The 25,553-nt window shown below is 44.8% G+C and overlaps 1 protein-coding gene across 7 annotated transcripts in view; it reads right to left on the reverse strand.

The window, feature by feature from the left end:
* Positions 1-391: 391 nt before the first annotated feature.
* The window catches only part of PFKFB1 (6-phosphofructo-2-kinase/fructose-2,6-biphosphatase 1), a 54,632-nt gene continuing 29,470 nt past the window's right edge, over positions 392-25,553 (reverse strand). For 3 of the 7 annotated variants that reach the window (XM_077989134.1, XM_015127530.3, XM_015127528.3), the window contains 12 exons: positions 25,303-25,396; positions 24,423-24,489; positions 23,463-23,537; positions 22,918-22,974; positions 20,687-20,808; positions 16,405-16,612; positions 13,550-13,696; positions 9,919-10,023; positions 4,888-5,017; positions 2,257-2,319; positions 1,040-1,104; positions 392-681 (listed from right to left, as the gene is read on the reverse strand). In XM_077989134.1, the coding sequence (XP_077845260.1) occupies positions 622-681; positions 1,040-1,104; positions 2,257-2,319; positions 4,888-5,017; positions 9,919-10,023; positions 13,550-13,696; positions 16,405-16,612; positions 20,687-20,808; positions 22,918-22,974; positions 23,463-23,537; positions 24,423-24,489; positions 25,303-25,396 (1,193 nt within the window). In that variant the 3' untranslated portion in view covers positions 392-621. Of the gene's footprint in view, positions 743-1,007; positions 1,105-2,256; positions 2,320-4,887; positions 5,018-9,918; positions 10,024-13,549; positions 13,697-16,404; positions 16,613-20,686; positions 20,809-22,917; positions 22,975-23,462; positions 23,538-24,422; positions 24,490-25,302; positions 25,470-25,553 lie in introns of all 7 variants that reach the window. The other 4 variants (XM_077989133.1, XM_015127529.3, XM_077989132.1 and 1 more) reach the window with 3 other exon arrangements.

Genomic DNA, 25,553 nt, shown 5'->3' on the forward strand with positions numbered 1-25,553 from the left:
GGAGTAGGTAGTTGAAGGAGAGAAGATGAGTTGAGGGGGTCAGGGGACTGTGAGGCCAGAGTATTGGTTGGATCATTCACATAAACAGTGAAATCACTCAGGATGGCAGCAAGAGTTGGAGAAGAAAGGAACACTTGGCTCAAGTGCCAGATTCTTCTCTTGAGTGTAAGGATGAAAGTGTCATGCCCACAGCCACCTTGCTGGAACAAGGCCCACAGGAGCTCACAGGCACCTATCTTCTCCCCCATCTTTGGAGGTGCTACTGTAGAACTTTTCCCTCCAGGAAATCCTTACCTGTTCCATGCCCTCATAGCAGCAGAGCTGGGTCAGGATTAGGATCAGTACCTTGAGAACAATTGGAAAAGCCTCGCCATGACCTCCTCCTCTCCTCTTGTAGGCAGTAAGTCTTTATTCGTCAGAGAATAGGAATTAAGAAAGAAAGTTTCATCCAGAGCTAGATAGCTCCTTAGTTGCGGCCAGTAAGTGAGGCTTGTTTGGGAGTTGCGGAGACTTCTTCACTGGCGGTGGAGTACCTCAGCGAGGCCAAGGCAGAGTAGGGGAAGGGCAAGGATAGCATTTCCTAAAGGTGGAAGGCGATGAGGACACTTTCTTGGAAAGGGCTCAGTAGTGGGCAGGGACAGTATCCAGGGCTTCCTCAGGTTCCCGGGTGATGTCCACATTCTGAGGAGAGAGCGCAGGATCAATAGGAAGGAGACAGCAGTGCAGGGCCCCAACCTCCCCCCTGCCTCTTGTCCTCATTGCCAGGCTCCCCTCTTTCAGCCAGGCTGGGATCCTGACCCTCAGGTAGGCCTGGGGGAATCTCAGTCTGAGGCCTTTTTGGCAGGAATTGCCCCAGCCCTGTATCTCCATAGTGCCTTGGGTCTGGGCTGTGGTTTCCACATTTCTGGGTGCTGGTTGCTCCCTCTGTTGGTGCAAAACATGCAGGCTTCGTGGGGTTGGGGCAGCCTTTCTGTGGATAAGGTGCTTTCACCGTGTGCTGTGTCCACAGCCAGTTTGGGCCATGGAGTCCCCCACCTACCTCAGGCTTCTCCCGGTGTGTGTTCACGGCTTCCACATTCAGGTAGATGGACTCCACTTTGCAGCCTTGGAAAAGAACAATCCATCTGTCCATAAGCCCCCAAGGTAGGCACAGGTCTTCCCTGAGGTATCACCTCCCCCGCATCACCAGCCACACCCCCAGCTTCATACTGTGTACAGATCATGACTCGCCTGTACAGAGGAGAATTTAGACAGCTGTGTGATGTGTGGGGAAGACACCAGGCCTAAGAGGCAGCCAACAGGGCATCCTGTCACCTCTGCCCCTAATAGTCTTAGTTATGTGAGCTTCAGTTGCTCATTTGTAAATGGGGATGGAGATGAGAGATGAACTCTGGCTGCCCACAGCTCTCGAGGTCTGCAGGACAGCAGTCTCATCTATGTAATATTGATGTAGCTCTGCGGATCCTCCAAGACGTGTTAGGTGCTGAAGAGGTGGAAGAGTCCTGGGGCCACTGCCTTGGGCGATCAGTGCCAGGCAAAGTTTATCTGGAGGACAGTGTGGTTGTGGCAACACCAGGAGTGTGGAAGGTCACGTGGGAGTTCTAGGGAACCTGAAGAAGGAGGAGGGTGCATCACTGGGGCTTGGGGCTGACAGAGGGGGCCTAATGCCTGTGGAAGCTCCCTTAGCTTCATCCCTGTGGACTGCACCTTACTCCAGGCTTCAGTAGGTCATCTGCCCTGTTTGCACCCCAGAATAGATTTGATTCTGTCCCTCCCCTGTTCATGAACCTTTCATAGCTAATGTACCAAGAAAGAGCCTAAACTGCCCAGGCTGGTCTTTGTGCTCTTTCTCCAATACGGCCCTAACCTACAATTTTCCTCTGGTCCCCTTTGGGGAATCCCCCTTCCACAGCTTGGTGCTCTGTGCTGGGCGCTCTGGCAGAGACACAGAAAGTCAGCGCCATCCCCAGATTTAGAAGCCATCCTACTCTTTCCCTGTTATCCTACTACCATCATTCCCACCCCCACCACCCACCCAGGGAACTTCCTGCAGGACACCCACCCAGGAAACCTCCTGCAGGACACCCACCCAGGAAACCTCCTGCAGGACACCCACCCAGGAAACCTCCTGCAGGACACCCACCCAGGAAACCTCCTGCAGGACTCTTCTTGGCAAATGGTAGGCAAATGGTAGGCACTAGGGCCATGCTCATAGCCTCTAAATGCCTGTCCTTGAATCAGGGTGGGAGTACTTACCATAAGCCACAGGAGTGAGTTTCAGCACTGTGTGCAGAGGGCACTTGAGATATGGAAGCTCATCTAGAAAGGAACGGGAAGCAGCCCTCAGAGGCAGGGTGCTGGCCAGGACACAGCCTCCCCAGGCCACCAGGCTTGCTGGATGCTCCCCGTTTCATGTCCCCTTGCCGTGGTGGGGCCTCACCAGGGGCCTACTCCCCCCAACCCTGCAGGGGCAGCGCTCAGAGCAGCTGGGAAGAGAGGAGGAGAGCAGGGAGGCAGGAATGCCCTGGAAAATGGTGGTAGACTGGACTGCGTGTCCTGCAGGAGGGTCAGGCCGGCCACCCTGGAGACGGCCACCACCTCACAGGGCCAACAGGAGACCCAGGCAGGCTTCTCTCCCGCCCCAAGGCTGGGGCCTTCCGCAGACCCCACACCACAAAGGCCCACAGTTCACGTCAGCAAGTGTTTTCTGAGGCCCTGCTGTGGCAGTGGACAGCACCCACAGCCTTCTCCCAGTCTGGCCTGCTCCCTCTGATCACTCCTGCCCCAGGCCTGGCGATGGACGAGCATTTGTCCATCACTTGTATCCAGTTATTGACATTATGCATAAAGTTGTTCTGAATATTCATGTGCAATTTCTTGTCTGGGCCTATGATTCCATTTCTCGGGCAAGCCCGGGAGGTGGGGGCAGTAAGCCCATTTCATGGTCTCAGCCAACTGAGGCTCTGAGAGGGAAAATGCTCTCTGCAAGTCACACAGCCAGGAAGCAGCAGAGCAAGGACTTGAACCTGGGACCCTGTGACACCAGAATTCATGCACTGGCCCCTGCTGTCAACTGCCCCGGCCATCCAGGGGCTCGCAGTGTCCTGGGGGTGATACACCCACCTGCTAGGCAATCTCTCCTGATACCCACTTTCCCGCCCACCTGCACATAACACTCCCCATTTCCCTTCATTTTGCAGGATCACCACCCCTCATGGCTTCCCTGAACAGCAGGTTCCACTCTAGGTTTCTGAGGCCTGCCACTGCCCTCCCAGCCTCCTGAGACATTAGGTTGGCTGTTTTCCTTCCTGGGCATCCATCCTGCTGCTCCTCCTTGTTTTTGTCATCATCAGGCCCTGGGCCAAGGGCGTTTTGCCCACTACCTCATGACACCCTTAAAGATAGACTGTACACCCTCCTTGTACACTTTAGGAAACAGACTCAGAGAAGGGAAGTGACTTGCCTGAGATTTCTGACCCAGCTCTGCCACTGCCTCCACTAGTGACCTTGGCCCAGCCTCTGCTCTCTCTGGTCTTCAGTGTTCCCATTTCATAGGACAGGATTGGACTAGATGTACTCTGAGGGTGCCCAAGCCCTGAGGTTCTGTGGGTCTGTATTCTCAGTCACATAATCTCTCTGGGCCTTGTTCCAGCATTCACCTGAGTAATAGGGTGGGTGGGTTGCAGGGGATGAGAACATCTGTCCAGTGCTGCCTTGTCTGGCTCCCAGGACAGGTAGCCTGTGTGTAAAAAGCACTCTACACATATCTGAAAGGGGAAGTCCTCTGGCATATACCTGGGATCAATGTCTATCCCTGACACTCTGAGCCCCATGACCTTGTGCCAGTCACCTCACCTCTCTGGGTCTCCATTTCCTCATCTGGACAATGGGAGTTACAGCACCTGCCTCATGGTCTCAAAACATTGCCTTGAAAAGTAGAGATGTGAACACAGAGAAATCTACCAGTGCAAGGACCCGCACCGCACATCCTATCACCTATTTCCAGTGAGGAAACTGAGGACTGGGCAGAGGAAATTCCTTATTTAATGTCAAGTTCTCAAGTGCCCTGGGTTCCAATTCTGGATGACTCCATATTACAGTGTTCTTTATTTTCAAACCAGCATTGTAGAAAAGATCCAAGACTGTAAAACATTGTAGACATTGAATATAATTTTGCATTGTTCTGAGACACCTTAAAAATATCCTGGAAATGCTAACATTTCAGCATCCACATTGGAAATGGAATCTCATGCCTGAAAGTGATATAACAGTTTTTTTTGCCAGGCCAGCTGCCCCAGTTTGCAGTTCAGCCTATGTAGTCAGTGTGTAAATACTGTATAAATGCAATGCCTAGATATTTTTAAAAAATAAACTATCATTTGAAAAACAATTTAAAATGAAAACATCACTATCTTGGGGAAATTACCCCTATAGCAAGGACAGAAACTTGTAGTCAGGATCATGAGGCTACAAAAGGCCCCACTATCACCTGATGGTAGCATGCTTCAGAGAAATACTAGCTCATCTTTTCCAGATTGAGGCAGACTGTTAACGTTGGCTTTGAAAATGTTAGCTAAGAACAATACTAATAATAGCAGTTAACATATAGCCCATACAGTCTGTCATGATCTGTTCTAAATTTTTTACTTATGTTACTTAAAATTCATTGTTATTCTCCCCATTTTACACAGGAGGACACTGAGGCCAGAGAGGTTAAAGTAATTTGTGAAAGGCAGTACAGCTAGTATGTGAAAGAGAAAGAATCTGAACCTAGGCATCCTTGTTCTAAATACTCTTCTCTTAACTACTAAGATATAGATATCTAATTGCTGGTGTCAGTGTCTCAAATACCATCAAACTTCCCCAAAACAGAGATGAGGGTAGTACCTGAACTTTTATCCAGGAAATAGGCCAGGAGGCACCGCATGACGGCCTGGTGGCAGATCACCAGTACATTCTCCTGTCGTTCTAGCTCCATTATCACTGGCTCCAGACGCTGAACCAGATCCTCATAGGACTAAATGTAAGAGAGATATTTGAGTGAGAAAGGGAGATGAGGCACATTTGCCCAGAGGGGAAGAACTCTAAACTAGGAATCAAGAACATTTGGTTCCAGTGCCAGTTCAATTGTTGACCCGGCAGTATGACCTTAGGCAACTCACTTCCTTCTTAGGGTCTTAGTTTCATTATCTGCTAAATGGGGACTATCAATATAGTGGACTAAATAAGTGTACCAATACAGTGGACTAAATAACAATAACAACAATAAAACTCCCCACTGCAAATTGTCTTCTTAAGTGCACTGCTGACCTTTCACAAAAATAAAGAAAATTTTATAAATATAGGGTCCCAAAATGAAGAAAAACTGAAAAAAAAGTGATGTGGATGTAGAAGCCACAGCTGCCCTGGGGGCATTTGCCAATCATAGTAACTAAGAGTTTCGAGTTTTAAAAACCTTATAGAAGTAGAAGACAAGGCCTTGGGTGTGCACAAGGTGGGGAGTTGAGACTGAGACTCTCACATAAATCTGAGACCCTCAAAGGCCAAATCTTTACACTCTCAGCAAAAGTGCAAACTAGAAAAAGTTCCTTAACAAGCAAAAAGAAACAACAAGAAAATGTGTCTGTCTCTCCTTGGCTCTCAGGGGAGATAAGTGAAAATCCTCCTGTAAGAATTTATAAACACCAGACTTCCCTCAGGTGAGCTGGTGATTCAGAGTTACACTACCCATGTGATTTGAATAATGTTATGCTGAGAGTTTAATAAAAAGTGATCCCAAGTCGTTAGCTCCCAGGACTGCTTAGAAGAAGCAAACGGAAATCTCTCTGGATTCTCTTAACTCAGGCTGTGTGAGATTCCCATAGATAAATTCTTGCCAAGCTGGAGCTCATATAACACACAAGGAAGTAAGCTACCATGAGTGAGAATAAGCAGAAACAAGAAGAGAACCCTAAAAATTTAAGATAAGGGATGCCACAATATAAAATAAATATGTTTGAAACTTTTAAAGAAATAAAAAGTGGAATAAAAAATGTAAGGAAGAAACAAGATGTTATCAAAAATGCGATGTAGATTTGAAAAATAACTAAATAGAATTTCAGAAATAAAAAAATAGTCATTAAAATGGAAAACTCAGTGGATGGGGTAAGGAGCATATTAGATACTACTTAAGAAATACTGACTGGAAGATAAAGCTGAAGAAATTACTCAGGATGCAGCAAAAGATACAAAGAGATAGAAAATAGGAAAGAAAAGTTAGGAGACATGAAGAATAGAGGCAGGAGTAACATACATCCAATTGTATTTCCAGAGGAAGATAATAGAATGTGAGAGATGAATTTTTAAAGATAAAATGTCTGAGAGTTTTCCAGACTTGATGAAGAATCCCAAGCCTCAGATTCGGGAAGTCTCACTAATCCCAAGCAATATATTAATAAATGAAAAGAAATTAACATCTAGACATATTAGAAGGAAACTTTAAAGCAACAATGATACAAAAACCTTAAAAGTAGCCAGAGAGAAAAGAAAACTAGACTGACAGCAGATTTCCTAGCCACAGTAGAAGCCAGAAGACAGTGAGGGTAATACTTTTAAAGTGCTGAGAAAAAACAACTGTCAACCTAGAGTTTTTACCCAGCCAAGCATCACTAGGATTGAGGACCCCCTCCTACCAAGACATTTTTAAACAAAAAGAAGGGTGTGTTTACTCACTAAAAAAGCTTCTAAAGAAGATGGAAGGCTGGGCACAGTGGCTCACGCCTGTAATCCTAGCACTTTGGGAGGCTGAGGTGGGTGGATCACGAGATCAGGAGATTGAGAACATCCTGGCTAACACGGTGATACACCGTCTCTACTAAAAATACAAAAAAATTAGCCGGGTGTGGTGTGGCAGGCGCCTGTAGTCCCAGCTACTCGGAAGGCAGAGGCAGGAGAATGGTGTGAACCCGGGAGGCGGAGCTTGCAGCGAGCCGAAATCGCGCCACTGCACTCCAGCCTGGGTGAAAGTGCAAGACTCCATCTCAAAAAAAAATAAAAAATAAAATAAATATAGTCATGCTGCTATAAAGACACATGCACACGTATGTTCATTGCGGCACTATTCACAATAGCAAAGACTTGGAATCAACCCAAATGTCCATCAGTGACAGACTGGATTAAGAAAATGTGGCACATATACATCATGGAATACTATGCAGCCATAAAAAAGGATGAGTTTGTGTCCTTTGTAGGGACTTGGATGCAGCTGGAAACCATCATTCTCAGCAAACCATCGCAAGAACAGAAAACCAAATACCGCATGTTCTCACTCATAGGTGGGAATTGAATAATGAGATCACTTGGACACAGGAAGGGGAACATCACACACTGGGTCCTATTGTGGGGATGGGGGAGGGGGGAGGGATAGCATTAGGAGATATACCTAATGTAAATGACGAGTTAATGGATGCAGCACACCAACATGGCACATGTATACATATGTAACAAACCTGCATGTTGTGCACATGTACCCTAGAACTTAAATAAAAAAAGGATATTATTATATCAAAGAGACATCTGCACTCCCATGTTTATTGCACTATTCATAATAGCCAAGACATGGAATCAACCTTAGGTGTCCAACAACAGATGACTAGATAAAGCAAAATTTGGTATATACACTCAATGGAATATTACTGAGCCATAAAAGAGAAATGAAATCCTGTCATTCTCAGCACCACGAATGGAACTGGAAGACATTATGTTAAGTGAAATAAGACAGGAACAGGAAGTTAAACACCACATGTTCTCATTCATATATGGAAGCTAAAAAAAAGTTGATCTCATAGAGGTAAAAAGTAGACCAGAGGATACTGGAGGCTGAGATGGGTAAGGGTTGGGGGGAAAAAAGAGATTTGTTAAAGGGTATAAAATTAGAACTAGACAGGAAAAATATAATATGGTGTTCTATAGCACTGTAGGGTGACTATAGTTTATATTATAAGTTTCAAATAGTTAGAAGGAGGACATTGAATGTTCCCAACACAAAGAAATGATAAATGTTTGAGATCATGGATATGCTAATTACCCTGATGTGATTACTATACACTATATGTATCAAAACATCACTATGTACCTCCATAAACATGTAGGATTGTTATGTGTCAATTTTTTTAAGTACATTAAATTAAATTTTTAAATGGGAGGGATATTAAACTAATAAATTAGAAAAATTACCAAAAAAAAAGAAAGTGCAAGACTCCATCTCAAAAATAAAATAAAATAAAATAAAATAAATGACTAAATAAATAAAAATAAAAAAGAAAGATGGAAAATGAACTCAGAGGGAAGATTTGAGGTGGAAGGGGCAAGAATGATCAGAGGAATGGTAAACATGTGGTTAAATCTAAATAAACATTGACTGCATACAATAATAACGACAACAGTAATAATTCACTTGGGGGTTAAGACCAAGTTTGACCTAAAATACAAACAACATGTAAATTAGGAGACACAGTGGCCCGAGTTTTAAAGTTCTTCTGTTGTTTAGGTAGAGGGTGGAGATATTGATTTTAGATTTTGTTAATACTGAATATTAAAATGTTAAGGGTTCGAGTTGGTTGCATAATAGCACTCAGCAAAGAATTATTATGAGTGGTCTTGAAATACATTTTGACCTTACATCCTTATTGAGATATCAACTAAAAATTGAAAGAATCACGATGAAAAATTTTTTAAATGTTAAGGGTAATCTCTAAATGAATGGAAACAAATTATATAACTTAAATTTGGATATAAAAACTTTATCAATCCAAAAGAGGGCAGGAAAAGAGAAAAAACTAAGCAGAGAACTCAAGACAAGATAATAGTAATAAACTAAAAAAGTTAGTAATTACAATAAAAGTGAATATACCAAACTTACCATTCAAAAGACACATATTTTCAGTTTGGATTAAAAACAACGAAACCCAACTGTAAGTTGTTTATAAGAGACACAAAACAAAGATACAGAGGGAAGTTGAAAGTAAATGAATAGCTAAAAGTGAACTAAGTAGTCACCAGAAGTCACTGAATCGTGTACAACTATATTAATGTCAGATAAAATACGTTTTTAGGCAAAAAGGATTATCGGGAAGAAAGAGGTTTGGTCCTATGTAATGATAAAATGTGCAATTCATTGAGAAAATATAATTGCTTTAATATTGTATACCTCTAATAACACAGCCTCTAAATACCTAAAGGAAAATGAGGTCAAATTAAGATGAATTTTATAATGTCATCTCTGAGGGTGAAGAGAAAAAATGTGAAAGTGTTGTATAACTGAATAGAATATCTATTGTTTTATCTTCCCAGATGTCCTTCTTTTCTAATAACTTTTCCCAGCAATTTATATTAGAAATAAAGTGTGACTAATAAATGCTCTAAAATGTGGAACTGGCTAAGTGGAGGCTTGATCAAATGCAATGAGCATTCATCTCATATGGGGATAGGGAACTGATGGTCTGGTTCATGTAGTGGCAAAGAAGTTGATTAAATTATTAGCCATTGTCTCTTGGGACAATGCCAACTGCCCAGAGAGGCTGGAGCTTTAGGCAACTTGGCAACAAAATATCAGGAAATCAGAGTATGTTGAACTATTTAAAGTGTCTTCATGAAGGGATACCAGAGACAAGGTCCAGGATAAAGTGAGCACTTCTGAAGCAGAAAGAGAATAAGCGAGAAAATTATGTAGCTTTTAAAAGAAAGGGATGGATCTGTTGCCTATAGCCAAGAATCTAAAACAACCAAGGGCCAGATAATCATGTGCCTTGTGGGATGGCAGCTGCTGCAAGATATGCTTACTCTGTTTCCAGAGCTGTCTAGACAACTGTGGAATCCTGGCAGTTGCAATGAAGACACTGGGGAGTAGTCCTAGGCATTAGGCCACCCCCCAAACCTTACCTCTCCTTTGGGATAGCGGTAGCGATATTTATCTTGGTCTCGCAGTGCAAATTCTTCAGGGTAATGTTCCTGGATTTCTTCATAGGTCATCTCCTCACAGACACCCTGAGAAAAAGTATTTGGGGGCAAAAGTATTCACAAGATGAAATTCCACAGAGTCTTTGCCATAATTCTTCGATGATTGTGGAACAGTAGCACATGAGCACCTGGGTCTCTGTGAACACAGCTTTGGGTCTGTGCCTGTTATCTATAAGTGTGTATGTGTGTGTGTGTGTCTGTGTGTGTGTGTTTGTGTGTGTGTATAGGGTGTGCGGCTGTGTGGATGTGACAGTGAGTGTATGTGGATAGATGTGTTCAGGCTGAGTGTATGATGTTTTTCTATGATTGTACAGATAGGTCTGCAGGTGTACATTATACATATAAGTATGTATTTTTATAAAAATATGGGCATAAGAATTTGTGGCTGTGTTTACAAGTCTGTGTGGAGCATGCTTATGTACTTGTGGTATGTTTAAGGACTTATGCCTCGTGTTTGTGTATTTGTCTCAGCATATGTTGTGTGCTTGCGTGTGTGTTTGTGTGTGTGTGTGTGTACAGGGTGTCTAAGCATTGGAGAATGTGTCCATGTGGTCTTTCCATGCAGGTCTCAGTGTGTCTGTGGCATGTGTGTCTGTTAATGTATATGTCCCTCATTATGTCTCTGGTGTATATGTGAGAGTTATCTGTGTGCCTGTGTCTGAAGACCTCTACTTTGGGAACTCTGGCAGATAAACAGGCATCCACAGACATCTCAGACAAGAAAAATTAATAAATTCCTAATGGTTTCAGAGTGGATTTGGGGGAGATACACTCTCCTCACTCAAAAAAGGAATTGAGTCCTCAGAAAATGAGTTCCTAAGGTGCTTATGAGAGATTCCAAGTCTACTGAGAAACTCCCAGAGGTGAGGTGACTACTGCTGGTGGTGGAAAGTTATGTTGGGTTTCTAAGGTTTCCTTTTGGGTATGTGGATTCCAATTAAATCTCCCTGTAGGGGGCCAGCGGCCTCTGGTTGTTGTCTACTGGGCCCATCTACCATGCCCCCATCAGGGGTGAGGAAGTGAACCCCTACCCCAACCCACAAACATCTCTGCAGTGTGAAACTTCTCCAACCCACACTGCCCATGGAAGAAAGTGCACCCTACTGGGTACATGAGGTCCTTCCAGATTGGCTTCAACTTTCTATTCTGAGGAGTACTAGGAGCCTGTGGCCTATAGAAATGGTCATTGACTCATTATTGAGTCAAATTGCTTAATCTCTCCAAATTTTACTTTCCTTGTCTGCAAAATGTGGAGAATTAGAACTACTTCATAGAAGTGTTTTGAATACTGGAAAAATGTAAATAAAATATATTAGTATAGAATATGCAAGGGACATTTTAAAGACTCAATCATTAGAATCAAGTATTAATATTTTATTAATCATGGAAAATAAACCAGAAACTTAAATTCTTGCTTTATCATCATCCTAAATTCTTGCTTCTTCCTCACTCACCCCTCATAGCCAATTTCTGAGATTCCACCTCCTAAATCTCTCTCAAATCGATTCCTTTTTTCTTCCCTCTCCATTTGTACTACTACAACCTTAGCATTTCAACACATCCAATCAACCTCTTTGTTTGTGAAGTTCCCTATCCCTGTCTCTCTGCCTGGAATGTCATTCTTGATCCTTTCTATTTGGTTCACTGTTACTCAAACCTGAGGCTTCAGCTAGGTATCACTTCTTCCAGGTAGATCTTGGCTGAGTTAGGTGTCCTGCCCCAATTTCTATGTACCCATAGTCTTGCCTATCAGAGCCTGTATCACACATGCTGTTCTCTATTTCTCTGTTTATTCCTCTGTCTACCCTATTTAGCCTGAAAATTCAGTGAAGACAGGAATGAATTAGATCAATTTCCACCTCCAGCATCACTCCAAAACCTGAAATAAGGAGGGATTCAATAAATGTTTACACCACATGTGGACCAGAAATAAGAAGCCACCAAACTTATGATGAAGAAATTTCATATTTGCTTGCATATATTTTATAGCAAATGTATGTGGTATACAGAACAATGCTGTATAGCCCTTTTCTAGCTATGTGTATTTCTGTACCTCTATATTTATATACACATATGTATGAATGTACACACACATACGTGTCTGTTTCTATAGAGGCATATCTAGCAGGCAAGTAAGTAAGTTAACCTACCCACACGCAAGTTATTTACACAAGTGGTGAAGCTTTTATGTTGATGCCTAACAATCATAACCTGTGCGCTGCTGCCCAGTGCCATTGTACCTACAGTGCAGGTGAACAATGGAGAGGAAACAGCTCCTTTCTCAAAGAGCTCATGGAAGAACCTGACCCTGAAGAGAGATTGCTATACCACCAGGGTTGGGTCCTTCATGTCTCCCTCTTCCTCATCCCTTATAGCCAGTGCACCATCAAGCCCTGCTGATTCCACCTTAAATTTTTTTTTTGAGACAGGGCCTTGCTTGTCACTCAGGCTGGAGTGCAGTGGCATGATCACAGCTCACTGCAGCCTCAACCTCCCAGGCTCAAACAATCCTCCTATCTCAGCCGCCTGAGTAGCTGAGGTCACAGGCATGCACCACCACACCCAGCCAATTTTCAAATTGTTTGTAGAGATGGGGTTTTACTATGTTGCTCAGGCTGGTCTCCAACTCCAGGGCTCAAGTGATCCTCCCACCTAGGCCTCCCAAAGTGCTGGGATTACAGGCATGAGCCACTGCACCTGACCTGATTCCACCTTTGAAACATTCCCAAAGTCCTTCACTTCATCTCCAATGCCACTACTCTGGTTCAACATGCCCCCACCTCTTACCAGACTAATGCAATCAACTTCTTACTGGTCTACATGTTCATTCTGGCCTTCTTCCTACCAAGTTTCCACACATGCCCAGAGTGGGCTTTCTTTAAAAATGTGCATCACAGTCAGACTACTCCTACTTGATGTGGACCCCATCAATGGCATCTCATTGTTGTTAGGGCAGCATTTGAATCCCTCAACATGAACTATAAAGCCTGGTGGCCTGGCTTCCTTTCAAGCCTCATCTCCCTTTTCTCCAGATCTCACTATTGCTGTCCCAGCCTCTGTGCTATTCTTTCCTTCAGTTCCCTGAACTTGCCATGCTCTCTTCTTATCTCTGGGTCTTCACATGAGCTATTTTCTTTCTCTGAATTAGATTTATTTCCCCACTCCCCAGACCATTTCGCCTCCTTCTTATGTCACCTCTAGCTTCCTCCAAGAAGCTTTCCTTCTAAATCTCCCACCACCAAGTTGAGTCAGGAGCACCCTCACCCTCTGATCCTCCATAATCCCTTCTACTTCTCCTCTCATAGCCCTTTGTCACACTGAGATGTAATGTCCTATTTACTGTCTGTCTTTAGGATGAGGGCAGAGACGTTGTCTATTCTGGCCTTCACTGGATCCCCAAGACATAGAATAAGGTCTGGCACATGGCTAGTTGTCAAAAAAGTTTGTTGAATTAATTAGGCTCCCCATAGGGGCTGGAGCAGAGGCAACCCAGGGGACAATCCCAGACTCAAGTCACCCCCTCCACACAGGAGATTCACCCCACGCATCTCACCGCATCAATCTCATTCAGGGCCTTCCACTGCTCATAGGGGACACCCAGGGCCTCAGCTGTCTGGATGGTCCTCTTCATGTGACTGGTCCACACCTTCAGGGAGCTGATGCCCTGGGACTGAATGAAGTTGGCCAGGGCATAGGCATACTAGTGCGTGGGGATGCAGAGGAGGAGAGAAGGGGAAAAGGAGAGGTGAGAGAGAGCAGGGTGGCCATAAGAACAAGCTCAGATCTGCCACAAATTGAGTGGTGATGAACAAGCAGAGCAAAGAGTTTAAATGTTCCAAATTTATAAAAAGTCATACTCTTTCCCATGTGATGGTAGGCCAAAGGAATAGAAAAGAGCATGAGTGAGTGAGAGAGAGAGAGAGAGAGAGAGAGAGAGAGAGAGAGAGAGAGAGTGCGTGTGTGCGCGTGCACTCATTGATGATTGCTCACCAAAGCCCCTACTTGGTTATTCATTCATTCAAACAGGCCCACCTCTAATATTTGTGGAGCCTGGGACAAGAGTACCAATGGAGGCACTCCATGCACAGTCTATCTCTCCATTTCTGGCTCTATCCTGCACTTCTATGTGCCTTTAGTATATGCTTGTGGATAACCAAGTCACACGACTGAGTTCTGTCCACATTTCCACCTCCACTGATCCCCATGCTCCACAAACAGCAACCCCTTGGTCATGTTATATGGCCTGACCTCAGGTGGACAGACTCTGGGATAGGCCCATGTAGGCACTGAAAGCAGACTCTAGACAACAAGGGCAAAGAATTCTAGGGTTGGGGGTACCAGAGTATGGACTGGAAGTAGGGGTTGTGGCATTTGGGAGACTTTACTTTTTGACACTGTGAACACTTATCGCTTAAGCGGGGTTCCTGGTACCCAGGTTCTAGGGACATTCACACATGTATTGAGTGTTCATGGCCCTGTGCTGGGTGCTGGGGTGTTCTTGTTCTCGAGACATGGCCAGTCCAGTGAGGGAAACACTGGCAGCACCGAGGGGAACCATAAAGGGCTGTGGGAGCCCAGAGGAGCTAGTGATTTCCTCCTCTGTGTATAGGTGTGTTGTTAACCACTGATGGCATGTGTTAGGAACATCTGCACAGGTGCATAGGTCCAGGCACACATTTCTATATGCAGATATAGGTGTTTCATACATACATTTCATTATGGAAATGAGTCAGGAGTCAGTATGCTCCGGTGGAAGGAGCCCTTGACAGGGAGGTAGGAGCCATAGGTTAAACTCCCTCAGCTCCCTTACATGGTCCCTTGTGCCGTCAGACACATCCCTGCCCCTCCCTGGCCTCATATCCAAAGAGCACCGGCTCACCTGGCCTGCTGTCTGGGGGCCGCACTTCAGATAGTGGATGGGGAGTACCCCGACCACAGCCTGGTACACAGTGGGTGCTGCACAAGTGAGAGCTATCTCGACAGGGAGGTGCTTTGTAAACTGGGCCTGGTGCTCTGTGAGAAGCATGAAGGTGGCATCAGCTGTGTGCATGCACACACACACAGGTTTGTGTGCAGGGAGGCATGCCCTGTGGAGACAGCCACGTGTCCAACTGGGCTCCGAGCTGTGTGGGCAGGGCCAGGCTGGCTCCACCCAAGATGGCCCTGGCTGCAGGGGCTGCCATGGGCCGGGGTCACACCTCCAGCAGCCTCTGACTCTGCTCTGAGGAGTGGGACATGAGGGAGTCACAGGTTAGAGTCTACCTTGAGGGGAGGCTGTCAGTCTGGAGGTAACAGAAAGGGAGACACCAGGGCGTGGCCATCCAGGGTAGTGCCTTGCCTGGGGCACCCCCCTATCTCCAGTGGGGGAGCTGAGGGCAGGTCAGTAGGCCCCGCTTTCAGCCCTGGCTCTGTCTCATCCTGGCCACCTGCCCTGGGGCTGCTCTCTGCTTCCTCATCCATAAACTGGTGGTAGGAATGCCCACCTCACAGACCTGTGGTGAAGATGAAATGAGCCACACGTGCAGAAGCAGATGGCACCGTGACTGCATAGGTGTCCAATAAATGACAATCATGACAACAATTGTCCATCCTGCACGTCATTTCCCACCTGTTCCATCCCCAAGTGGTCCTGCCAGCAGGAACAATACCTGTGCTAACAAGCCCAGGTGCAGGACCAAATGCTGTGGAAATGGATCCCTGTATTTAGCCAGCAACCAGAACATGCAGGTCACTGTGCTGGGCTGGGGAGAAGACACTCAGGCCAGGAGAGCCACACATGGGCCAGAACTGGGAGAGCTGGAGCCCAGGGCATGGCAACCTGCCTGGGAGGGAGGAGAGGATGGGGAGGGCTTTCTGGAGCAGGTGCTGGGCCTTGGAAGGGAGTGGGGAGGGCAGGAAGGACACTGTCATGGGTGGGGACAGGGGCTGCCAGTGTGACACCTGTGTTGGGGTGAGGTGGGGAGGGCAGAATTGGGGAGAAGAGTGGTTCAAGGATGGGTCTCTCAGGGCAGCTGTCTGTGCCACTGATGGTCACCCACTGACAGAGGAGACAGAAGAGGGTAGACTAGGTGGGGGAGCTGCACCAGCAAAGGCACAACGTTGTGAGAAAGATGATGGAACCAGTCAGGAAGGGCAAAGGGAGTCACTGTCATGGAGCAGCTGGCTTTGGGCAGGCCTTGGGTGCCAAGGCCAAGCTCTTAGACCTGCAGAACAGGTGGCATAGGGAACCATTCGGCGGCTGGGAAGAGACTGAGTGGCTGATGGATGGAAGAGTAGGAGTGATGGAATCTGCTTCTACCCCATCCCTGGGTCATCCCACCTCAGGACCCAGAATGTGGCCACCACTACACCTCCAGCCCACCTAGGACAGCCCAGCCAACCCATCTGGGTGTATGTGGTCCACCCTACCTGCTTGCCACGAACTGAGAGGCCAGAGTCACCTCCGATGCGGCCTCTGAGGTTGAGATCACTCTCACCATGCCGGCATAGGTAGATGGAGCGAGGTGTGACGTGGATATTCATGAGGTAGTAGACTGTGCGGCTCTGGATGTGACCCTGCACTCGGTTCACCATGTAGCGTGTGCCCACGTCGAAGATCTTGATGTAGGACAGGTGGCTGGGCCAGACCCAAGCAGGAGCAAGGGCAGCTCAGGGGCTAATGGTGGTAGGGTTGACCCCAAAAGAAACCCCGAACCACACACCCTTTCAAACCTCTTCCACAACCCAGCTGTCACCTAATGTGATGCCATGCCTTGCCCTGTACCGAGTACCTGTCCTAGAGACTTGGTTATTGGCCACCCAAAGGAGCTCATTATATGCTATTTCCCCCTGTCTCCTTCCTTCAGCCTCAGCTTGAGCCAAACTGCCTTTTCACTCATCCTCTTACAAGCAGCTGGGTTCTCTCTTCTGGGGTTCGCATCCCTAACATAGTCAGAGAGAAGCAGTAATCCTTTGTATCCCTGGCTAACTCTAATGTCTTACTGGCAGCTCCTGACTTGTTCACTCCCCTACCCTTTCTGATCCTGAGTTGAGCTCTTCACCTCTCTCTCTCTCTCTCTTTTTTTTTTTTTTAAGCCTCTGCTACATATTGTCCTTTATACTCAACACACAACTACCAGATTGCGTCTGTGTGCATATGTGTGTCTGTGCATGTGTGTGTCTCTCTCCTCACTCAGAAGGGGGGGTTGGCCTGGGTTATTTTCCTATTTGCTATGCAGTCAACAAACATACTCCAAACATAGTCCTGTGTTCTAGGCATTGTGCTTGGCATGGAGACCCAGTGTCTGTGCTTTGGGAGCTCTCTGGCCAGTCAGGAACAAATACTTGGAAACACATGATCAGTGCTCAACATTCATTCCATAAACAGTCATTCCCTCTAAGGTGTGCCAAGTAGTGTGGCATGGGGTTACAGAGGTGGTCCACAACATCATTGGGGAACTTGTGGTCCTTGTCCCAAGTTCCTTACCGTAGCCTCAATTCTGTGCTCTGTCATGAACTAATACCTATACACTGAATGATATTCAAACTGTTCAACCACCTGTTTGTGTAGAAGCTGGAGGGTGGAGTGTAGGCACTGACTAATCAGAAGACTAGAAACATGGAGCAAGACTTCTGAGGCCTACACTGTACCAGGCATTAACTCGTTTAGTTGTTGGCCTGTACAGAGTTCGGAGAAATCCCTAGGAAGAGGAGTGGAAGGCTGGGGCAATGGGGTGACACCAGCAGCCCTGGTTGCATGGTAACAAAACCAAGTGAATAGAAAGAGCTGCACTGCACTAACCCGAGGCAGGTAAGGTTGCCGACAGGTTTGGTTTCAGAAAGCCTCTCCCTAGATTTTCCTAGAGAAGTCCTTTATGCTGCACCACACTCATCATGCCCACCTGTGCCCAATGGCTTCCACAGGGCACTTGTATTTGTTGAATATTTTCTGTGCATCTGGCAGGGAGTGGGAACTTTTAAGCACATGAATCCTCATATTACTACAGAGCAGAGATTATCACCTCTGTTTTAAAGGTGAAGAAACCGAGGCATAGAGAAAGTGATTTTCCCAAGGCCACCTTCTCGGGAAGAACCCCAGAATACTCCCCCCTCCAGTAATTTCTTCTAGAACCCTCAGAGCCTAGGGGTAGAAAATATCTGATGCAAACTTGTGGCCTGGCTACTGTCTGTTCCTAACACTAGGTCCGTCGAGGCTCTAGGAGCTTCCAAATTCCTCAGCTTAGTCTGATTTTCTGGTTTTGCCTTCTCACACTGGGCCCGGTTGGCCTCACTTTATGGTCCCATGCCCATACCCATATCTTCTCTGTTTCATTCTTGTCTTCACACCTTTGCTATTACACTTGGAATATTTTCTGTATTTCTCTACTCTTGTTCAGATTTAACTAGGCACTTACAAAGTGCTATTCTCTTTGCCTGATTTCCAAAGTTGAGCTGCTATGCATTCATACCTCAAGAACCAGCATATTCACTCTTTAGGAAGCCTTTTTTGAGACCAGGATCATGTGAAGTCATTTAGAGGTGTTCCACACCAAAAATAGTAGAGTAGTTAATGCCTACCTCCATCCAAATTTTTAATTTTATTTTAAAAATTAAAAAAAAGTTTTAAATTTTTATTTAAAATAAAAATTATAAACTATAGAATATGGGGAGATTCTCCCAAGTTCTGGTTTTATATTTTTCCACTTTGACTACCTTGATGCTGTTTTTGAAATATCCAATATTATAAAAGCCTTTAAGCCAGCTGGGTGCAGTGGCTTATGCCTATAATCCCAGCACTTTGGGAGGCCAAGGCAGGCAGATCATTTGAGGTCAGGAGTTAGTGACCAGCTTGGCCAACATGGTGAAACCCTGTCTCTAATAAAAATATAAAAATTAGCTGGGTGCAGTGGCGGGCACCTGTAATCCCAGCTACTCAGGAGGCTGAGACAGGAGAATTGCTTGAACCCAGGAGGCAGAGGTTGCAGTGAGCCAAGATCATGTAACTGCACCCCAGCCTGGGTGACAGAACGGGACTCTGTCTCAAAAATAAAATAAAATAAATAAATAAATAAATAAATAAATGTTTTTAAGATAGCTCTTTTTCTCAGTTTGGTAGCCCCTATCTTGCTGGTACCCTATGTGTAGTCTGCTTATTGGGTAATCAAGCTCTTTTAGACCTTCTTCCTCCAAATTGGACAGGGTCCCATGTTTCTACAGCCCACTTGGTTTACTGTCACCAGAGTTGTGACCAACTGTGTACTCATTGTCTTCTCCAACTAACTGGACATTCTGTCAAATCAGGGACAGCCCTTTCCTCTTTTGATTCCATGTTCAGGGCTGGGACCTGATGCATAGACTGTAAATGTCTGTTGATAGAAAAATGATGACATAAAGCTGACCTTCTAGATTTGTCTTCTTCTGGCCCAAACTAATTCATCAAACAGCAACCTAGCAACCGCAGGGTCTGGGCCCAGGGCTGGGGCTTTGTCAATGCCGTTCTTTCACTTACACCCTCCACTCCGGCCTTCAGGCTCCTTTCACCATATGCTGTTAGCCCATGTCATTCCTTTGTGATAATTTTCAAAAGCCGTACTTTCCTCAGGGTCACACAGCCCTACTTCAGCACACATCTTGGTGAGAGAAGCGAGTGTACCCTTGACCAGGGTGCCTGTGCAATGAACAATCTGCACAACTGGGATATGGGTTCGAACAGATATTGTGCTACTGATTCGTTCATTGTGTAGCCCAAAGTAAGCCTTTGATTTGATCTGGGTCTCAGTTTCTCCATCTAAAGAGTGGGGCAATAACAGTGCTGATCTCTCGGTACTTCAATTGGGTAAGGCCACTCTTTAGATTTCTTAGAGTGGTGATGACCATTTGAAGCCTCTTTATACTTCTCACTTGGGGTCTCTTCTCATCACAACACATTTTCAAAGAGAGTAGGGTTCTGGGAACATTCTACATCTAAAACTCACATCTGCTCTCTCCTATCTTTAGTTGGTATTATGACAGAGCATTTCTTGTTTTTTTTTTTTTTTTTTTAATGGGTGTTCTCATATGTCAAAGCACTATAGAAGCTACCCGAGGATAGAACCCACCTCTTTTGCCCCTATTTATACCCCCTACATATACCACAGTCCAAAGGGTCCAAATACTTGTTGATTGATGAGACATGGGAATGTTGTGAAAAGAGACATGACTAGGAGACAGAACATGTAATTAGAATCCTAGCTCTACCCCTTGTGATGGGAGCTTGGGAAAGTAATTTCAGTTCTCTAAGACTCAATTTCTTTTTCTTGAAATTTTATGATCATAAGACTTATCTCAGCCTCCTTTACAGGAGTCCTAAGGGATTAAATGTAAGAAAGAAGGTAAACATGTTTGGAAACTGAAGTGCCATTCATGTGTGAAGAACACTTTTGTAATAATAATCGCAACACCCACAGGATGGGGGCATTTGTTCTGTTCAGGAGGGGGTCCTGAACTGTTCATATTGCTCAGGAAAACACTATTTTAATCATCTTAGGAACACCTTACACGTCAAGGAATCAGAGCTGAAAGGATCCTTGAAGAAAGATAATCAAGTTCAGTTTCCTGATGTTACAGATAGAGAAGCTGAGGCTCAGAAAGGGAGGATATTCCCTCCAGGTTCTACAGGATATCAAAACTGGGCAAAAGATCTAGACCTTGACTTTGGGGTGCTGGCTCTTACCTGTCCAGTTCCTCATCCAAGGGTTGGTAGTTGACCTCATAGCACTCAATTCTCTTTAGAAAGTCTTCCAGAACCTTTTCACGGTCACAGTCTACATAATCGGGGCTGCCAAGTTTCACTTGCTGGGATCAGGGAGAACAGAGGTATCAAGGGAGACATTGTGAGACAGAGTCTCTGATGGTTTTCTTTGGAAGGTTCTTAGAGACCACTGAGTACAAGATGCCTCATTATAAAGATGAGGAAATTGAGACCTGGAGAACACATCTTGCCTAAGTTTACAAAAATCAGCCAATTGAAAAGAAGCTGGTTGTGTGACTCCTCATTCCTAATCTCAAAGAAAGCCTGTTACATTATACTCAGTCGCAGAGCATACACTGCTTATAAAAGAAGAACATTTATAAGAGGACCAGAAATTGTGATGTGAGAAATGGCTGAAGAAGTGGAACCAGAGATCTTGTCCAGGGGTCATTACGGCTTACATGTATCAAGTGTTTACCGGGAGATTATGACATGCTGTCTTTGGATTTCTGAAGACTGGCCTCTCCTAATTCACCAATACCCACTGTCTCCTCCCACAGTCCTCATCTCAGGTACTGGCACTATCACCTACCCCATCATCTGCTCCTAAATGTAACCTGGGAGTCATCCTAGATGTCTGTCTTTCTATCATCCCTCACCTCTTAGCAGGTACCAAATCCTCTCCACTCTATCATCTCCTCTAAATATCCATTCATTCTTGCTTGTGCTCACTATAGCTGTGTGCCCAATTACTTTGTCTATATATTTTTTACTTCTAATGTATTCACCATACTGGCAGCCAGAAGGGTATTTCTAATATGAATATCTGGCCAAAGTATTCTCCTGCTTAAAGCCCTTATACATTTTGTCATAACTTTTAGAAAAAAAGTGTGAATTATTTTAGCAGGCAGCTCATGGCTTGTCATGATTGGGCCCCAAATTATTTCTTCAACCTTATCTCCCATGGCTCCCCTATTCCTCCACACATTTGACTTTAACCAATTTAAGCTACTTATAGTTCTCCGGAGATGCCATACTTAGTATATGCTTATATCCTTATTTTCCATTCTTCACGCACAAAATTCCTATGTGTTCTTCAAGGTCATTGGAAACTGAAGTGTCATTCATGTGTGAAGAACACTTTTGTAATAACAATCGCATATATCCTTATTCGTTTTAATTTTACCTCCATTAGGAAGGCTTCCCTGATTTCTGCCCCCATGCAAAGTTAGGCCCTCAACACTGTCTTCCCAAAGCTTCCTCTGTTCCCTCATATCACCTCAGTTCTCAGAGTTCTGTACATATACTTGCCAGTCTTCCTCACTAGAATATATGCTCAAGGGAAGGACTCTCCACTATCCATATGTATGTCTCTAATGCCCAGAATGGCCAAGTCCAGGTATATAGTCAATTTCTGTTGAATTGATAGATAGATAGATGGGAGGATGAAGAGGGAAGGGAGGAAATGAACATGCTGTATGCCCCAAAAGGTTAAAAAAATTACCAATTAATAAAAATTACAAGGAGGCAGATTCCAGCTTGACTGGACCGCATTCATTGAAAGCAATGGGCCCCTTATCATTGCAGGTATAAAAAGAAAATCTAGATATACATTTAGGTAAGACTTCAAGTATCTGATGGAGGGTAGAAGAAAATTGCCCTTAAGGTCTCTTCTGTTCTTGAGCTCCAGTAATTTGATGAAGTGGGGAACAACAAAACGTGGTAAATGACCTAGTTCTAGACCACATGCCTAGAATCTAAGAGCAGTGGTAGTTCTGGTATGAATTTTGGGGTAGAATAAAAAATGTAGGCTTTTGAGGCAGACAGCCAAGCCTGAGGTCCAGCCCCACTTCTATCCCTTTCTGTCTGTATGAATCTTTGACAATTCATTTATCCTTTTGGAACCTCAGTTTCCTCTCTCTAACATGGAAATAATCTGTAATATGCAGTTTTGTTGTGAAAATTAATGACAGTCAAGTCTGGTATCTGGAGCTTAGAAAGGGCACTATATATGTTGGCTTCGTTAAAATTAATAGAGTCATTGTAGGCCAGGATGGTTACGGAATGCTTCCTACAAAAACTAGGAGGAGAAGATCAGGGAGGAATACTTTCTTTAATCTCATGGAGTTGCCTTAAGCATAATCTCACCTCTGCCTTAGGCATGATCTAAGCCTAAGGCAGAGCAAAGTGGAAAAGTAACTGGTGGTCCTTACCCTGATGTTTTCTGCAATTACGCCAGGGTCATTACAAATGGACTCAATGAAAAACACCTATAAAAGAAACAGAAAAGAGACTTCCAGCAGGAAATTATGTTTGATAGGAGCTGAACATAGCTTTACTCCTTTTCAATGGTTCTAAATCATCTCCAGGGGCATCTCTGACAACATAATGCTCTCATACAGTGGTACTTTCAGGCTTCTGAGTTTCATGAGGCAGACTGGCTCTAAACTGAATGACCCCAGATTGTTGTTTTATATCTTTACTGGGTTTAGGTCTTATATAAGCTTTTTGTAGTGACTCTCTCCACTCTTTCCCCATAGCCAGCCTGTCTGCAGTCATCTTCCATTGCCTAATATGGCACCCCTCCTTTCTTGTTCTGCTTTGCTGCTTCTGACTATATCCTGGAAAGTTAGAGAACCAAATTAAAATGTTGAGCTTATGGTTGTGGATTTGGCTTCTCTGAGTCCCCTGGTTTGCCTTTCTTTGGGGTTTGTGCTGGAGAAATAGGCTCTAAATAAGAGTTGGAGTGTTACCATACCTTGTAACCATGTTCTTTTGCAAACTGCAGGATCAGTGACCGCCGTTCTCTGGTAGTGTTGGTGGCATCAAAAACCTAGAGGCAGGTAATGAGATTGGATTACTCTGAATCTGGTGCTAACAGAACACCTACTCTTTGCCCATCCCTGTGCTAAGTGGAGGGCTTCCATATAGAGGTAAAACTTGAACAAGGTCTTGAAGGATAGGAAGGATTCATGATTGGCTTATGACAATTTCACAAGCACATATTGGGCCCTTGTGGTCTGTCCAGAAATGTATGCTACCCTGTGAGTGTAATAAGGCAAGAGGAAATTGTGGGTGTTTATTAGGGTCATTTTATAGGTGAGGTAACTGAGGCCTAGAAGAACTTGCCTTGACCAAAGTCACTGAGAGTTGCTGACAGAGCAGAGCTAGAACTGGTTCTCTCAATTCCTAGCTGAAGCTTCTTCCTTCCTTATCACTTTAGAAGTCCTCAAGAACAAGAAACAATTCCCTAGCCTCAGTACCTGAGATTGGACCATTTGCATATTTGAGAATCTCCTCCCCTTTCAGAATTTGCAAATCCTAGCTAAACTATTGACTAGATATTTAGGTAAGTCTCTAGAACTCAAAACTGTTTGTACTGCAGTTTTAAATTCTAATACAGTCCTGCTGAATTATTGGGGGTGGACTGGTAGTGCACAGTGGTTAAGAGTGGGGATTCTGAAGCTATACAACTTGGATTCCATTTCTGGCCCTGCCAGGTATATGCTGTACCACCTTGGGAAATTATTTAATGTCTCTGTGAACCATTCTTCTGGGCTCTGAAATGGGGCATAATAACAATACCTATCTCAAGGGGGGAGCATAAAATGAAATTATTAATATATGCAAATACTCAGAACAACAGTAAATGTTCAGTACATATTAGCTAATTCCCTTCCCAGTAGATACCCAAGGAAAAAATAACAAATTTCTTTACCGCGACATGACCTTCTTCACGGCTGAGATAGTTGTGAACATCCTTCAGGGCTGCTAGGGCGCACTGCCTGAAATAGACCAGGAAAGAAAAAGAGACAACCCTTATCACCCAGGATGGATTCCTCTCTCATTGTCTGCAGTATCTTCTGTATCATCTCTCATGTCTTAGACTAACTTATGTGCCCTGTGCTTTAGGCACCGTGCTAAGCACAGAGGGGTCAAACAGTTGAAAGTGGCTGTATGTGCACAGCTTACACAGCTTAGGGGCAGGTATAAAGTGACACAATCAGGAAAAGCTGAGCAATGACAGAAGCCATAATATTAAGGCTTCCAACCCTTGAGCTAATGGAACTCAAGCTGAACTGTTTTATGAACCCAGGTAGAGCATGTGGTCTGTGAAATAAAAGGCATTCCTGGCATGGGTAACACACAGGCATGACAGTGGCAATGTATTTATGCTTTCAGCAAAAATCTCTTTAGTGATTACTCACTGCTGGGTTCTATATTGAGGGCATAAGGCCCAGGCTCTAGTCTGCCTTTACTCAGCGTCTTGCAGTGTAGACAGACCTTGAGGTTGAACTGATGAGACTACAGAAACTAGAGTAGGCCAAGCTATTGAGATTCTTGCCTCAAATGCTAAGCTGAGAAGTTTCTACTCTCTCCTGTCAGAAGTAGAAGACCATTAAAGGTTTTTGATAAGTGGATGGTTATGACCAGAAACAGGCTTTGGGCAGGATAATGGAAGGGCTGTTCCAACTACTGTTTGAGAGTCTAGGGGGCCACCTTTCTGGTCCAGATTATTCTGCCCTACTCCCCCAGTATCTGAACAAGGGCCTTTCAGCCACGGGACAGCACAGATTCCTAAAATATTGGGTACTTACTTCCTGATTTGCAGGGCCTCCATGTTGTCTGGAAGAAAGAATTCATAGTTCTTGTAGCTCACTGCCTCTCGTCGATACTGGCCTAAATTAAATACTGAAAGCAGGGAGCGCCAGTGAAGAGGTTGGGAAGATCCCAGTGGCCAAAAAATGTCCTTGCTGGGAGGGACCTCAGAGGTGGAAGAAGGTATAATTTGTAGCTATAAAATTGCTTTTAAAACTTCAAATTATGGCTACCAGTTTATTTATTCCTC

The sequence above is a fragment of the Macaca mulatta genome, chromosome X (assembly GCF_049350105.2).
Source record: "Macaca mulatta isolate MMU2019108-1 chromosome X, T2T-MMU8v2.0, whole genome shotgun sequence".
NCBI lineage: Eukaryota > Metazoa > Chordata > Mammalia > Primates > Cercopithecidae > Macaca > Macaca mulatta.